The sequence below is a fragment of the Charadrius vociferus genome, unplaced genomic scaffold (genome assembly GCF_000708025.1).
Source record: "Charadrius vociferus isolate BGI_N301 unplaced genomic scaffold, ASM70802v2 scaffold272, whole genome shotgun sequence".
Taxonomy (NCBI): Eukaryota; Metazoa; Chordata; class Aves; order Charadriiformes; family Charadriidae; genus Charadrius; species Charadrius vociferus.
In genome coordinates this window covers 1,895,525-1,907,532 of record NW_009647421.1, presented here as the reverse complement: position 1 = coordinate 1,907,532, position 12,008 = coordinate 1,895,525, and the positions used below count along the sequence as shown (strand labels likewise).

Below are 12,008 nucleotides of genomic sequence, written 5' to 3'. Positions count from 1 at the left end.
GGCTCAAAGACATTGCACCACTTGCCCAGGGAGCTGAGATTACTTGAGTCTACCTAGAAACCAGTACACCTGACTTACCACTTGAGTGCAGAAGGCATGTGCATACACGTTGTTCAGGCCCATCCTAAATTAACAGTCCTAATAGAATGTGAAGAGTAGAAGCTAGCAATATGAAATCGGAAAATACGAGCAAAGGTAAGCAAACAGCAAAGGAGAAATAGAAGTCCAACTTCTATTAGGAACACAAAAAGCATGCAGAAAATCAGCATATAAATACAAATCTTCTTTCTTTCTAACAGTCTTAATATTTTCAAACTGGTAACTACAGTTGTCATAGAGAAAGAGTCATAACTACCGAACAAGAAGAGGAAATCTTTGAGAAGTACTCCACTAACAAAATGTTTTAATACTGTGCTGGGTTTGGCTAGGATAGAGTTAATTTTCTTCATAGTAGTCAGTATGGGGCTATGCTTTGGATTTGTGCTGGAAACAGTGTTGACAACACAAAGATGTTTTCGTTACTGCTGAGCGGTGCTTACAGAGCCAAGGCGGCCTCTGCTTCTCACACTGCCCCACCAGCGAGCAAGCTGGGGGTGCACAAGAAGTTGGGAGGGGACACAGCTGGGACAGCTGACCCCAGCTGACTAAAGGGATATTCCATACCATATGACGTCATGGTCAGTATATAAAGCTGGGGGAAGAAGAAGGAAGGAAGAGGGTAACGGCTGGAGTTACGGCATTTGTCTTCCCAAGTAACCATTACGCGTGACGGAGCCCTGCTTTCCTGGGGATGGCTGAACACCCGCCTGCCCATGGGAAGCAGTGACCACTGGCAGGGAGTGAGCTAGTGGCTGTGTGGCGCTTAGTTGCTGGCTGGGGTTAAACCAAAATAAATACAAAGATCATTTCCAAATAAAGTTGTTTTCTCGGTTCTTAGTCTACTAAAAAATTCACAGAAAAAATCTGCACCACCATAAAATTCAGGTTAATTTTTATTACACGGTAGTTGAGAAGCCACACAGCAACTTCAGCATTGGGCCCTTGTAAGGATCTGGGAGGTAGTACTTTTTAGTTAATACTTCAATGTCTTTTAGGTAAAAAAGAAAAAAAACGTAATTATTTGCAAGAGTGCTTTAAAGGTTATTACAAATTTATCCATTAAGCAATCACAAATCAACATTTTAAAACCATCTGCTTTGCTAAATTGCTTCCTCACAGCAGCTAGCTAGCTTGCAAATAAGTTTTTTCTATAGATCTCTGTTAATTTACAAATATATAAAATGTTTATATGGAAAAATATTAAGGACTCATTGGCTAAATTTCAGTGGCTATCTTGGCAATTATGGGAAGGTGAGGGGAGGAGAGGGAGAACAATTTGCTTGGGATTTCAAAAATCAATAATTTTATTTTTCAGTAACCCTCATCATAAATTCCTGAATGCCAGTTTTATTGTCACATCTCTTGTATACATGTAACTTTCCATGTATATTTGAAGGACATTGTTGCTGCTACATGTATTTTAGCTTCTGTTTACATATGACAGGGAATACTTTAATTCATTTATATTTTTATCAACTAGAAGAATAAGTTTTAGAAAGCAATAATAAATCTAAATTACACAATAAATAAATACTGTCCTACACAAAATACAAATGCATACCTCGCAAATAATGCTCTTCAGAATACTAATTGGGGGTTTCTTATTAGTAGGTCGCCACCTCAACTTACTGAGATTTTTATCCATGGTATGTGTGTGACAAAGAATAAAAAACAGTTGGCAGAATATCAGAGAATCATAGAATGATTTAGGTTGTAAGGGACCTTAAAGATCATCGAGTTCCAACCCCCCTGCCATGGGCAGCGACACCTTCCACCAGAACAGGTTGCTCAAAGCCCCAACCTACCAACCCCTCCAGGGATGGGGCATCCACAGCTTCCCTGGGCAACCTGTGCCAGTGCCTCACCACCCTCACAGTAAAGAATTTCTTCCTCATTTCTAATCTAAATCTACCCTCTTCCAGTTTCAAATTGTTACCCCTTGTCCTATCACTACAGTCACTGATAAAATGTCCCTCTCCAGCCTTCTTGTAGGCCCCCTTCAGATACTGGAAGGCTGCTACAAGGTCTCCCCAGAACCTTCTCTTCTCCTGGCTGAACAACCCCAACTCTCTCGGTCCTCATAGAAGAGGTGCCCCAGCCCTCAGATCATCTTCATGGCTCTTCTCTAGACCTGCTTTAACAGGCCCACGTCCTACTTATGTTGGGGGTTCCAGTGCTGCAGTAAAGGGGCAGAATCACCTCCCTTGACCCCACTTCTTTTGATGCATCCCAGGATACAGTTGGCCTTCTGGGCTGCGAGCACACATTGTTGGCTCATGTTGAGCTTTTCATCCACCAACTCCTCCAAGTCCTTCTCCTCAGGGCTGCTCTCAATAGCTTCTCCACCCAGCCTGTATTTGTGCATGGGATCACCCCAGTCCACGTGCATGACCTTGCACTTGGCTTTGTTGAACTTCCTGAGGTTTGCACATGCCCACCTCCCAAGCCAGTCCAGGTCCCTCTAGATGGCATCCCTTCCTTCCAGTGTGCTGACCACTCCACACAGCTTGGTGTTACTGGCAAACTTGCTAAGGGTGCACTCCATCCCAACATCCATGTCGCCCCAAAGATATTAAGGTCCTTAAATAATATTTATCAGTTTGAAGAGTTACGTGTTAACTTTTTAAAAAGTTCATCTATGTACTGGCCACCTAAAACTTTACCGTTCAAATGAGGAAGTGCTATTACAGAATACTGTCACATGTCACCAACAAAGATGTTAAACAGCACCGGTCCCAGTACCGACCCCTGAGAAACACCACTCATCACTGCTTGCCACTTGGACAGGGAGCCACTGACTGCAACTCTTTGAGTGCGGCCATCCAGCCAGCTCCTTATCCATCAAGTGATCCATCAGTCAAATCCATGTCTCTCCAATTTAGAGACCAGGATGTCGTGCAGAATGGTGTCAAATGCTTTGCACAAATCTAGGTAGATGATGTCAGTTGCTCTCCCCTTTTCCACCAACGCTATAACGCCATCATAGAAGGCCACCACATTGTCCTTCCAGTACCTAAAGGGGGCCTACAGGAGAGGTGGGGAAGGACTTTTTACTAGGGTATGTAGTGATAGGACAAGGGAGAATGGCTTTAAACTGGAAGAGGGCAGGTTTAGATGAAACATTAGGAAGAAGTTTTTCACTCTGAGGGTGGTAAGGCACTGGAAGAGGTTGTCCAGGGAGGTTGTTGAGGCCCCATCCCTGGAGGTTTGTAAGGCCAGGCTGGAGGTGGCCTTCGGCAACCTGGTCTAGTGGGAGGTGTCCCTGTCTATAGCAGGGGGGTTGGAACTCGATGATCTTCAAGGTCCTTTCCAACCTAAACCATTCTATAATTCTATGATTTGTCAGGCAGAATTTGCCTTTGGTGAAGCCATGTTGGCTGCTGTCAATCACCTCTTTTTCCATGTGCCTTAGCAGAGTTTCCAGGAGGATCTGCTCCATGATCTTGCTGGGCACAGAGGTGAGACTGACCAGCCTGTAGTTCCCCAGGTCTTCTTTTCTACCCTTTTTAAAAATGGGGGTTATGTTTCCCCCTTTCCAGTCAGTGGGAACTTCACCAGACTGCCACTACTTCTCAAATATGATGGACAGTGCCTGGCAACTTCATCTGCCAGTTCCTCCAGGACCCTTGGATACATCTCATCAGGTCCCATGGACTTGTGCACCTTCAGGTTCCTCAGCTGGTCTCGAACCTGGTCTTCTCTTACAGTGGGCGGTACCACATTCTCCTAGTCCCTGCCTTTGCTTTATGCAACTTGGGTGGTGTGGTTAGAGCCCTTCCCAGTGAAGACTGAGGCAAAGTTCTTAAGTATCTCAGCCTTCTCCATGTCCTGGGTGACCAGGTCTCCCACTTTCTTCCTGAGTGGGCCCACATTTTCCCCATTTTCCCTCTTCCTTTTGTCACTGGTACACTTATAGAAGGCTTTCTTGGTGCCCTTGATGTCCCTGGCCAGATTTACCTCTATTTCGGCTTCCTAACCTGATTCCAGGCTGCTCGGACAATTTCTCTGTATACTTCCCAGGCTATCTGTCCTTGTTTCCACCCTCTGCAGGCTTCCTTTTCATATTTGAGATTGTCCAGGAGCTCCTTGTTCCCCCATGCAGGCCTCCTGGCATTTTTGCCTGACTTTCTCTTTGTCAGCATGCATCACTCCTGAGCTTGGAGGAGGTGGCCCTTAACTACTAGCCAGTTTTCTAGGGCCCCTCTTCCTTCCAGCGCTTTATCCCACTGTACTCCAGCAAGCAGATCCCTGAAAAGGCTGAAGTCTGCTCTCCTGAAGTCCAGGGTAGTAAGCTTACTATGCATCCTCCCCACCCCACTAAGGGTCTCTTATGCCTTTCTGTATTCAGAGAAACTATTTACTATACGTCTTTACTTGGGCAACAGCACTAGTTGCTTATCTGGAAATAGTACCAATTGCTTATCTGGAAAACAGAGAACTCACCTTTTTAAAAAATATTCCAGTAGCTTTTTTCCTGTATTAAAATGCATGCTGCCTGATACATGTTCTTTAAAAAGTAAGAAGGAAGTTTATCTTGTGATTGTCATTGGGCTCATTTTATGAGATGACTGTAAAACACATCTTTGTTAAAATATTTATGATCTCTGAGCCCTCAGAAGAAATTGTCTTTCACTAGTTTACTGGAATCTCTTAACTTGATATAAGAATCACATGCAGCTTAATGTTTAAAAATCATTAAGACTCTCACTCATACGTTTTCAATCTAATAGATAAAGCATCCTAAATCCACGTCATCACAAATCACGGAATCTTCAGAGTTGGAAGGGACCTCTAGAGATCATCAAGTCCAACTCCCCTGCTAAAGCAGGATTGCCTAGAGCACATTACTCAGGACTGCATCCAGGCGGGTCTTGAAAATCTCCAGAGAAGGGGACTCCACACCCTCCCTGGGCAGCCTGTGCCAGTGCTCTGTCACCCACAAAGTAAAGAAGTTTTTCCGTGTATTGGAACGGAACTTCCTATGTTCCAACTTGTGCCCATTGCCCCTCGTCCTGTCACTGGGAACCACCGAGAAGAGTCTGGCTCCATCCTCCACTATCATAAAAATTTTGTAACAGAAACAAACAAAAAAACCAAAACAAAACAACCCAAACCACAAGTTCTGTCTTTTCAGGCCTTCTTCTTTCTCAATTTAAAGGACTGTTTTTTTGATTAGATGTTGTCTGAGAAGTCAGAAGGTCTAGAGTAACCTCATCCCAACCAAATGTAGAAAAAGACGTCATGTTCTGCTTCCCTCCTGTAGAGGTTCCTGCAGAAAGACCTGCAGGACAAGACTGAGAAGGGAAGAGACCTGATGCCTAAGAAACCAGCTAATGGCAGGGAGACAGGATGTATTTTTCCACATATGCATCCCTTAAAGAGAATTTATACAACACACATAAGCACTACATGAAGATATTTCCCTCATTTCTTGACAGGTGGTGGATAGTGAAAAAGATAACAAAGTCTTTCTGTACTGGACTAATCTGGATTCACACTGGGTGGATATAGACAGTGAGACCAGTATGACCACCAGCAAGTAAATGAATAGTAAGTAAATGACGGCTCTTTTTCATGAACATGTATCATTTCTCATCTACCTTTTCACTTTGGCTATGTATCCGCAACATGCTCTGCTACCTCATTCATTATTTCGGTTAATCCTTGCTACATCACCCATCTTGAATTTTCTTTATCAATGTGATTCTTACTTTAGGATACATGTCACTTGTTATGTTAGCACACACACACACCAAGAAAAGGGATCTACCTACAAAAGATAATTGTATTTGACAACTTGCTTTATTTCTCTGTTATTGGTTGGCAACATCTGGGTTGCATAGATGCTTAAATATGCATCTGCTGCCTCCTCTATTGTTTTCATTGACTTTATCCAGATGCATAGTTTTTAATCCCGTTCACATTTGCAACAAAAGAAAAAGATTTCTCTGCAGAGACAGTTTATGACAGAATCACTAACAGAGTAGCACCTCTCTACATAAAGTGCTAAGTTTCAAAATACATTTTTAAGACCTGACCAAATTAACAATCTGAATCGAAATCCAAATCTGGAATGAAAAGCCGAATTAGCTGCTACTGAGCCACACCACAACAGTCTCAAAAGACATAGTACATGTATAGCCTACATGTATTTGGGAAACAAAAACAGCAGAAAAAGCACAAACATTAAACTGAACTCAGAAAACACAGGAGAAATTCCACATTTTATGGACATGTTTCTAATTTTTTCCTCAGGGAAAAAACTGCCAGACATTTATTAATTACACGCCTTCTCAGCCATACATTTACAGAACACAATTCTAAGCTAAAACATGCCATTTTTAGTTATGAAGAAGAATGCCAGAGTTAAATAGCTTAAACGCCTTCAAGCATAAACATATTTAAGACAAAAACCCAGAAAAAAGCAGATACTGAGAAAGTTAAGTGCTAAGTGCAAGTCAACAAGCCTACCACTATTCTGTTCTTCAAAGGGCATCATTAGATACCAAATCAGAGCACTAATAATTATTAATTCAAGTAATCTCATCCAAATTTGCCATTAGAAAACAGAAAACAAGTAACATCAGAATCACTGCTTCTCTGAACTGATCTAAGTAAGTGTTTTGTCTTTCCTCTGCCATCTTCTTCAGAGCTGGCATCCTTATAATTTCAGGCAATTTGGTCAGTCTCATGGTGTGCTAGCCAAGGGGTAAAATATGGAAAAGTGTAATGGCTTGAACAAGGTAAAGTGTTTATGAGGGCAGGAAAGCACGGAAGCCAGCCAGAGGACTTACAGACCAGCAAAACAGGAGAAAAATTATGAAGTTCCTTGCAAATTCAAAATCCGGAGACAGAAGAATTTTTTGATAGATTTGGGCTGCAAAATAGGCATGAGAATCAGAGAAAAGTTCTCACTAATTTCTTCTCGTATTGTATTGATATGTTTCAAGAACTTGTCCTAGGCTCTGAAAACCTTGAACCAGAATGATAAAGGTTTTAAAAGATCAGGATTTATTTTTATCTTCAGAGATGTCTAGAGAAGCTGATTACCAACTGATTACCTTCAAATCCAGGACATTGCTTTTAGTCTCCATTTTAATAAAGTTAACCTAATGTAAAAATATAATAATCTAATATAATCTAATTGAATAAAGGCAGAAAATTCTAACAGGTCAAAGATTTCATCAGTGCTCTTGTACTAAAGCCAGTACTCAGGAACTATAAACCATCCAAGTTGTCATGAATGAAACAACTCTTAAAACAGCTTGCTGTATAATTTTGAAGGCAAATCCAGTGATACATAAAACAAATACAGCATTCCATATTAAGCAATACTACAGGCTACCAAACCCACACATTTTCCTGCTGCTGAGAAAATCAACAGAGGTAAAATCGCCCAAAAGCTGTTATCATCCTAACAATCTGAAATTCTCTCCAGCCATTGCTGAATAACATGAACTCAAGATTCCAAAAATAAATTAAGAGAAACCCATAAACTGAACAATATATTTTGGCAAAGAAAAAAACTCTTCTATTACCAAAGATAACTCAAATCTGAGTTATTAAAATTGAAACATTACCCAGGCATGAAGTTGCTTTAAATACCAGCACCTTAACATTCACTATATACCTCTACTGTTAAAGGAAGTACCATGTAATATCTTGTCAGGAGGAAAACGAAGGTAGAGCTGAAATACTGTTCAGTGAATTCAATTGTCTTCAACAGCTACAGAAAAACTCACAACAGATTTGTGGAGCTTACTCCACTCCAAAGCTAGTAGAACTTAGTATTTCCAAAGATTCACAACACAGGTTACTTTTGAGATCAGTCATAAGAATGCACATAAAGACAAACAGAAAACAATACCTGTTACATTATGGAAAGAATACCTATGAAAATATGCTGGGGAAAAAACGAAAAAAAAAATTACCTGGAACAAGTTCCATAACAATATAAATAGGTTGTCGTTGTGTGCAAACTCCTATAAGTTTTACAATATTAGGATGATCATACTGCTTGAGTATTCTGCAAAACACAAAGTAAGTTTATTATATTAATAAACTTTATTGTACAAACTGATTAAATATTATAGGAAAATATCTTAAACCCTTAATATTATTTTAATGGAACATGCCATCACTGTTATCATGAAGAAAAAAAAAATCAGCGTAACAGATCAATCATCATTCTGTTTGAAACAGAGGGCATACTAACTCACTAATAAATCAAACTGAACACTATATTATTCTTATTGTAATTTTACCATTTGTCTACATAACATTTTTCTATGTAACTGAAAAATGGCCTGAGAGGTTTTCAGTTTCTCAAGAACCCTTTTAATTAAATAGCATTTCAGTGGTGGACCAGAAGCAGAGCTACATCAAAAAAGCATTCACAGCAGGCCTCTACGCTTCCCTGCTGTACTTTTCAAATGCACACTCATTCCAATTTTACTTTAAGAGATTAATTAATACAATAAGTTTTAGAAGAATGTAAGGACAGCAATTTTAATTTTGGGAATTAAACAAAAACGTTTACATCTTCTTACACAATACTTTAATAAGAATATTTGCAGCCTAAAATTTATAAGTGAAATGAAGGGCAAGAAAGAATTCTACAGAGACCTTGTAACTTAAATGTTTCTCCTACTATCTGCTGACTTAAAGCACATCCTCCTTTTTCCTTTTTCTTCTAGGATCAAGTAAAATACTAACCTACCTCGCACATACATATTTAGTGAGAAATAACACATGTCGCTTTTTTTCAGGCTAACACTGCTCCATTAGTGGCAGGCTGCTTAACAAAGAAACATCTCTGCAGTTGCCAAGTTACAAGCAGTTTAAAATTATTCACTAGATACGGTGGCTGATCTTCATTCTCTAAATGTAGCTAGTATCTTTTTCAAATTGATGATACCGGTTTGGGATTAAAAATGAAAACATACAAAGATTCATAGCAAGAAGGAGCAAGTTAATTTAAACAATTGTGAAATTACATCAATATAATCCTCTACCCTGAGGTCCTAGAACCTACCTATCTACATCAGTCTATATTCAGAATACTTAGCATATTGTGGCATGACTGCCATTTGAAAAAGAAGTATGCAATGACATGCTGCCTGACACAGCATAAAATACCTCTAGTGGCTTGAACTCTTCTTACAAAGAGAAAATCACTAAACAGAGTCTATATAGTAACCTAGCCACATGCGATCAGCTCTATGACTGGTATAATCACATTTAAATTAACAGCATCTTCCAGTCTTCTCATCCCAGTTCTCATGGCACATCTCAGAAGAAGTTCTAAATGGGAGCACTTACAACAACGGAACTGTGTTTTATAGGCATAGCTCGCTTTTCCAAAGAAGTGGTTTCAGCAAGTGTAGATGCTACTGCATTCACACATTAAAAAATGAAAAAGTTTGCTGCTTTGAATTTTTCTGAAGGTCAGATTTTGTAAATCCATCTAGTTATAAAACTTGAAAAAAATCCTCAAAACACGTATATATTTCAATTAAATTTAGAGAACCTACCTGGCTTCTGACAGAAATTTTATTTTCAGTTCCTGAGGAAGATCTTCTTTACAAGTTTTTACAGCAACAGGAGTTTTATCCTTTAATGTTCCCTTATACACCTCACCAAAATTACCCTGAAATTAGGAAAAAAAAATTATTCTAAGTAAACAAAATCTTCACAAATCTCTGGGAAAATAATGCAGACAGCTAATGTAACTGGTATGTAGCTTTGAAATGTGTTTATGAAGCCAAATAAGGTTTTCTTCCAGTATCTGCCCCTAACACAATGGAGTTCATTCAGTTCACACAGACACAGTACACCTATTATATGGACACAGCGTATGAATTCTACTTTGACCTTGCTGGAAAGAGAAAAAAAACATCAACTGTGTAATTACAATTTTCTCATAAAACCTCGCAGTAACTTCTAAAGTCAACAGACACTGATAGTAGTATATTTTTTTCTTATTCTTACTCCTGCACTCTTTCATTTTCACACTGCTGTATTTTATCAATAGTTCTTAACTTGCAGTCTGTAACAGACCAAAAGATGATCTGTGAAACTAGGACAAAACACATCAAAATAACATAAACATTCTCACATATACAAGAAAGAAAAAATGCAAAATAAGAAAAATGAAAACACAATATTAAATTTGATCATAAATTAAGAACACCGCAAAAAAATGTATTCTCGTGTCTGCTGTGAAAAAGTTACATGATCCACAATTTATTTAAAAGTTAAGCTCAGCACTGCTCTATAAAGGCAAGTATGTAAGGTCTCACATTTGGACAAGACATTAGGAAGCAGCTCCTTTTATAATCAGATATTTTAAGTCTTCAACAACCTACCCCCAGGGTAAGTTGTTTACCTTTTTAGCTTTCATAGAAGAAAACTGAAATAATAAAGGCCATAGAATAATCTCCATCAGATGTATTTTTTAGTTAAATAAAAACAAAAGGAAAAGTAATTAGGACACAAACTGAAAGAAGGAAATTGTGGGATACATAACAAAACACTCATATCAATGAAAAAAAAAACAAGAGAAGAAAAAAAACGAAAACTGAAGATCTCATACTTTTAGCTAAGTTTTGTATTTCCCAGTGAATAAACACAAATCGATTTTAAATCTACATCTGATAAATTTCCACATGAATTCCACTTGTGTGTCCTGGTATCTGGGGCTGCATGTGACTTCAAAAAACAGTAAAACTCTGCTGGAAGTGTCTTCCTTTCTTTCCTGAGTGATGAAGATTGCATTATGCAATCTGAATATGGTATTGCCAAAGGAAGAGGACAGAAAAAGGAAACAAGAAACTCACAGGTGGGAAATAGTAATGTGCTGCTAGTAACAAGGGAAGAAATCTAGGCCTAAACACAGTTTTCTAGCATTATTTTAAGGTATAGCTGGCAAGCAAGGCATAGGATCTATGACAGCAATCTGCCCTTCTGAAACAGCACTTTTAGAGGCCAGGACAGTACTTCTGATATCTAAAATGGCAGGAGGTGCCCAAAGGTAAGAAGCTGAGTCACTCCCAACACACTTTTCCTCTAGTCTTCTGGTCAGAGGTCTTTAACAGTGAAAGCTGAAACAACCTTAAGGGCTACTTAAGTATTGAAAATGTTTTTTTCCTTTATTTAAAATATTTAATTATTGTTATATATCTGATTTTTAACATGTTCCTTTCACATAACTTTAATTTTGTGGGGTATTATAGAATTAATACTGAGTAAATAAAAGAGACCATCTGAAGGAAAGGAAGTGAAGGAAAATCTTTGTCTTTTCTAAAGTTTGCATCCTCTTATGCATTAAGCTTTCATGATTTTCCTCCTTATCTTTTCCAGGCAACTCAAGATTTTCTAGACCCTTAGATTTCTCACCTCCATGGTGAATGGCTGCAGTTTATTTAACATTTTCTCATACAGATGCTGATGGCCCTGTCATTCTTATCTTTTCTAGTTTGACTATGTCTTTTTAGAAATAGATGCATAACAGATCTATACTGTGTTCCAAGATAGTTTTTATCCTGTTCTGTATTTTTTAAAGAACACATCCTTCTATAATTACTTTTAAGCACTGAGTTGTCTTTATTGAATGTTAAAAATGCTTTGTGCCAAAAACATACAATGCACATACAAATTCACTTTACTAAATTAATCAATTTTCAGACTGCTTTAACTGTCTTTACTCATCAAGACTAATTAATATTTAATTTTTAGCATGACAAAGCTTTTTCAATGCCTGAAACATCTTTCTTTTTCTCCCTTGATACTATTCTGTTTAAGAATATGAAGCTGTCACAGTACCTGTATTTTATGCAGACACAGCTCTGTCTACAGGTAGATAACACTTTTTGTCATCTTATGCCGAAGAGATTTTATCCTGGGTAACA

General features: G+C 38.6%; 1 protein-coding gene across 1 annotated transcript in view; it reads right to left on the bottom strand.

Moving 5' to 3' along the window:
* Positions 1-12,008, bottom strand: part of FER (fer (fps/fes related) tyrosine kinase) — a 164,170-nt gene that overhangs the window by 55,822 nt on the left and 96,340 nt on the right. Inside the window, exons 14-15 of the mRNA XM_009880479.1 lie at positions 9,633-9,748; positions 8,031-8,125 (exon numbers count right to left, since the gene is read on the bottom strand). Of these exons, the coding sequence (XP_009878781.1) occupies positions 8,031-8,125; positions 9,633-9,748 (211 nt within the window). The remainder of the gene's footprint in view (positions 1-8,030; positions 8,126-9,632; positions 9,749-12,008) is intronic.